The 5,405-nt window shown below is 48.8% G+C and overlaps 1 protein-coding gene across 1 annotated transcript in view; it reads left to right on the top strand.

Moving 5' to 3' along the window:
- Positions 1 to 3,787: 3,787 nt before the first annotated feature.
- The window catches only part of LOC121585828 (disks large-associated protein 3-like), a 32,245-nt gene continuing 30,627 nt past the window's right edge, over positions 3,788 to 5,405 (top strand). Inside the window, exon 1 of the mRNA XM_045226589.1 lies at positions 3,788 to 5,073. Coding sequence (XP_045082524.1) covers positions 3,850 to 5,073 — 1,224 coding nt within the window. The 5' untranslated portion in view covers positions 3,788 to 3,849. The remainder of the gene's footprint in view (positions 5,074 to 5,405) is intronic.

Below are 5,405 nucleotides of genomic sequence, written 5' to 3'. Positions count from 1 at the left end.
TCTCTCTCTCTCTCTCTCTCTCTCTCTCTCTCTCTCTCTCTCTCTCTCTCTCTCTCTCTCTCTCTCTCTCTCTCTCTCTCTCTCTCTCTCTCTCAAAACACACAGTCAGACACTCATGTTCACACATATGCAGACCTTAGTATGGGAAAAACAGAAGATTGTATCCAAATTATAGATTTTTGCTATTTTTCTTCCAGGTGTTAAGTCATGATAAGACCTTTGTGAAATACGTTCAGATAGATAACTTGGATATTACAAGTGTTACTTCTATTAAATGGGCATTAGATTAAACATCTGTGTTTCCCTCACCTCTGCTTTCCGATGTCTTCACTCCCAGTAGTAGAGGAACTTATAATGGCTTTAGATGGTTTGATATGGTTCGATATTGTGAATGGTGTTCTATTGACCTCCGCTACCTCTCTCTCTCTCCCTCCCTCCCTCCCTTCATTCATATTAAATATGGTTGATGTCCACGCCCCAGCGGAAATCTAATTAGCATAATAACAAAATCCCCATACAAATCTGTCAGTTTAAGCCGAGATATGTTTTGTTGCATTGGGATGCGTCTCAATCCACTTATGTCAGACTTCCGCAGCTAGAACAGTGTTTGTCAGACCATGAGACGTCCCGAAAATCGGTCTTCTCAGAAAATCGTCTGTAGCTTCCAAATGGTTTGACCTACAAACTATTATGGTGTTCTCCGTTTTACTCTAGGACACCCACAAACGTCTTGGGACTCGTCTAACGCCGATCTGCCAACTTCTGTCCGTAGCTTCTGAACAGTTTGTGCTACACACTAATATGTGGAAAGGTGAGACACTCTCACGAACACACATACATGTCGGTTGTTTTGCTCTAGGACACCCCCCCCCCATGTTCCATCTGTTGTTCCATGTAGTGAATATGTTATTCAATGCTTTTGTATGGGCTTATAGCAGTAATGGCAAAAATATTTTTTCATCAAATAATGTTTTTATACAGTGGGGAAAAAAAGTATTTAGTCAGCCACCAATTGTGCAAGTTCTCCCACTTAAAAAGATGAGAGAGGCCTGTAATTTTCATCATAGGTACACGTCAACTATGACAGACAAAATGAGAAAAAAAAATCCAGAAAATCACATTGTAGGATTTTTTATGAATTTATTTGCAAATTATGGTGGAAAATAAGTATTTGGTCAATTACAAAAGTTTCTCAATACTTTGTTATTTACCCTTTGTTGGCAATGACACAGGTCAAACGTTTTCTGTAAGTCTTCACAAGGTTTGCACACACTGTTGCTGGTATTTTGGCCCATTCCTCCATGCAGATCTCCTCTAGAGCAGTGATGTTTTGGGGCTGTCGCTGGGCAACACGGACTTTCAACTCCCTCCAAAGATTTTCTATGGGGTTGAGATCTGGAGACTGGCTAGGCCACTCCAGGACCTTGAAATGCTTCTTACGAAGCCACTCCTTCGTTGCCCGGGCGGTGTGTTTGGGATCATTGTCATGCTGAAAGACCCAGCCACGTTTCATCTTCAATGCCCTTGCTGATGGAAGGGAGGTTTTCACTCAAAATCTCACGATACATGGCCCCATTCATTCTTTCCTTTACACGGATCAGTCGTCCTGGTCCCTTTGCAGAAAAACAGCCCCAAAGCGTGAAGTTTCCTCCCCATGCTTCACAGTAGGTATGGTGTTCTTTGGATGCAACTCAGCATTCTTTGTCCTCCAAACACGACAAGTTGAGTTTTTACCAAAAAGTTATATTTTGGTTTCATCTGACCATATGACATTCTCCCAATCCTCTTCTGGATCATCCAAATGCACTCTAGCAAACTTCAGACGGGCCTGGACATGTACTGGCTTAAGCAGGGGGACACGTCTCGCACTGCAGGATTTGAGTCCCTGGCGGCGTAGTGTGTTACTGATGGTAGGCTTTGTTACTTTGGTCCCAGCTCTCTGCAGGTCATTCACTAGGTCCCCCTGTGTGGTTCTGGGATTTTTGCTCACCGTTCTTGTGATCATTTTGACCCCACGGGGTGAGATCTTGCGTGGAGCCCCAGATCGAGGGAGATTATCAGTGGTCTTGTATGTCTTCCATTTCCTAATAATTGCTCCCACAGTTGATTTCTTCAAACCAAGCTGCTTACCTATTGCAGATTCAGTCTTCCCAGCCTGGTGCAGGTCTACAATTTTGTTTCTGGTGTCCTTTGACAGCTCTTTGGTCTTGGCCATAGTGGAGTTTGGAGTGTGACTGATTGAGATTGTGGACAGGTGTCTTTTATACTGATAACAAGTTCAAACCTGTGCCATTAATACAGGTAACGAGTGGAGGACAGAGGAGCCTCTTAAAGAAGAAGTTACAGGTCTGTGAGAGCCAGAAATCTTGCTTGTTTGTAGGTGACCAAATACTTATTTTCCACCATAATTTGCAAATAAATTCATTAAAAATTCTACAATGTGATTTTCTGGATTTTTTTTTCTCAATTTGTCTGTCATAGTTGACGTGTACCTATGATGAAAATTACAGGCCTCTCTCATCTTTTTAAGTGGGAGAACTTGCACAATTGGTGGCTGACTAAATACTTTTTTTCCCCACTGTATATATATATATTTTAAATACTTAAATCAAATAGCAAAATGATCCTTGGTATGACCTTCGTAAAACATATATTTATATATAAAACATAGTAGGGTCGTGTTTGTGCGTACTATTTTTTTGTAGGCAAGCCGAAGTTTGTAAGCCGGTTATTTGTAAGTTTGTAAGTTTCGTCGGTTATTGGTCAATGTCATGGAAATACTTTCTCAAAGATATCTCTCAGACACCGGAGCTTGTGTTATTCAGTATAGACTTTATTACAAAGTAACAAGCCGGGCTGGTCCAAGGAGCAACTGCCCATCCTGACTCGGAGCTCTCCTTTTATACAGTTTCATTCTGACACAACATACATAGTCACTCCTCTTTCTGTACATGAATGACGTCTTTTAGTTCCACGCCACTATTGTTTACAAAGTGGTTTCTCTCTAGGCCCCTCCCCTTGGACTCTTAACTAAGTTATATTGGTGGCAGTATCATAAAAACTAATGTGAGTACGTTGTTAAAGATGATTAGATTACAGAGTGTGCTGACTGTCATTACTATCCTGGCATGCATCTGGATTACAAAGTGTCATTCATGCTTTATTCTGTTTTTCCCTTCTCTTATACAAAAAAGGTGTGGTTTCCCTTAAGCCCATAATGATTATGTTAACCGAAGCGTACGGAAGGCTTGAGAGAGAGAGAGAGAGAGAGAGAGAGAGAGAGAGAGAGAGAGAGAGAGAGAGAGAGAGAGAGAGAGAGAGAGAGAGAGAGAGAGAGAGAGAGAGAGAGAGAGAGAGAGAGAGAGAGAGAGAGAGAGAGAGAGAGAGAGAGAGAGAGAGAGAGAGAGAGAGAGAGAGAGAGAGAGAGAGAGAGAGAGAGAGACGGAGAGAGAGACGGAGAGAGAGAGAGACGGAGAGACGGAGAGAGAGAGAGAGAGAGGGTTCTTTGCAGTGTGATTCATCACCACAGATGGAAAGCAACCTTTGAATTTAATGAAGAGAGGATTGTTGTGTCTTCCTGCGTATTACAGCTGGAGAGATACATTCTACCTGCTGTTATTCAGGAAAAGTCCATTTACTGTTGAACATGTTTTTTCCCCTGGATGTTGAGGATCTGTTTTTCTTTATATTTTACTTTCTCTCAATCTGGATTGATATGCTAACAGTCTCTCTCTCTCTCTCTCTCTCTCTCTCTCTCTCTCCTCGCTAGGTGAGTCCGGCGCAGCCCTGTCGCGCCCACAGCGTCCCCTCTCGGCCCGGGCGGCCCACCACGCCCCCCCGGCCTCCTCCATGAAGGGGTACCACGTCAGCCGCAGCCTGTCCCAGCACTCTTCTGGTGGGGGAGGGGGGCACGCACACGCCCCCTCTGGACCCTGCCACTACATGCCTGAAGAATGTGACCCCGGCCCGGGCCCTGGCTCCGTCCGAGAGTACCACCGCCACCCCTCCGAACACTACGACGGGGCGGGGCACCCCTACTACCCCCCCGGGGGTCCACCAGAACCCCTAGCTCTGGAGCATTGCTCCCACACCCACTCTGGTGGGGGGACGTTCCCCCGCTCCCACCCCAGCCAGCACCCCCCGACCCAGCAGTCGTACGACTCATGTGAGGAGTGTCTGTCAACGGTGGGGAGTCACGGGGGTAAGATGCACCGCATGCCTCCTAACCACCAGGATCAGTTTGAGAAGAAGCTTCCCTTCCACCCTGACGGGTTTCACACCCTGCAGTACCAGAGGAGGGCCAGCGGGGCGGAGCAGCGCAGCGAGAGCCCTTCCCGTATCCGCCACCTGGTTCACTCAGTCCAGAAACTCTTCGCCAAGTCCCACTCCCTCGAGGCGCCGTCGAAGAGGGAATACAATGGCACACGAGGAGGAGGGGAACACCGGGAAAGAGGAGGAGGAGGGCCCAGGAGCGGAGGAGAGGAGGGGGGCGGCCATAACTATTCGGGCCACCAATCCCGCTCGGCGAGGCGCAGCAAGTCCCGCGAGCGCTCCAAGAGTGGGGACGGGCGCCACGAATCCTCCGGCCGGCGCCACAGGAGCCGAACGGCGGGGTGGTGGAGCTCCGACGACAACCTGGATAGTGACAGCAGCTTCTTGGTAACCGGGGGCAACACCGGGCCAGGTGGTCGAGGTGGGGGGCGAGGGGGTTACCCCACGGGGCACGAGAGTCTGGACGCCGCTATCCAGGAGCTGACCATGAAGAAGCTGCCCAAGCAGGGGAGTATACCACCAGGGCCCGGGCCGGGGGAGTGCATGGCCTGTACCACTCTGGCCCTGGCAGGGGGGGAGGGTGGCGGAGGGGGAGTGGTAGGGCACCATGGAGGGGCAGGGCAACACTCTCTGAAGAGGAGCACGTGGTCGGCCATGACGGTCAGCCAGGCTAGAGAGGTGTACCCATCGTCTGTCCGGGGTGGAGGAGGAGGAGGAGGAGGAGGAGGAGGAGGGGGTTATGACAAGGCCTTGGTACCCCTGGACAACAAACTGAAGGAGAGGACCTATCACTACCTACAGGTGGGTGGGTGATTGGGTGGGGAGGGAGGGGTGTGTGTTTTGGGTGGGGAGGGAGGGGTGTGTTTTGGGTGGGGAGGGAGGGGGTGTGTTTTGGGTGGGGAGGGAGGGGTGTGTTTTGGGTGGGGAGGGAGGGGTGTGTTTTGGGTGGGGAGGGAGGGGTGTGTTTTGGGTGGGTGGGGAGGGATGTGTTTTGGGTGGGGAGGGAAGTGTGTGTGGGTGGGTGGGTGGGGAGGGGTGTGTTTGCACCCATAGCTCCCGACCTGCTGCTAATTTATGAATAATTGCCGTGTCCTGTCCATTAAAATGTTTATGGTTACTTTGTGCAATACGTG

The sequence above is a fragment of the Coregonus clupeaformis genome, chromosome 17 (genome assembly GCF_020615455.1).
Source record: "Coregonus clupeaformis isolate EN_2021a chromosome 17, ASM2061545v1, whole genome shotgun sequence".
NCBI lineage: Eukaryota > Metazoa > Chordata > Actinopteri > Salmoniformes > Salmonidae > Coregonus > Coregonus clupeaformis.
The sequence above is the reverse complement of the archived record's forward strand: the minus strand, read 5'-3'. Positions and strand labels throughout refer to the sequence as shown.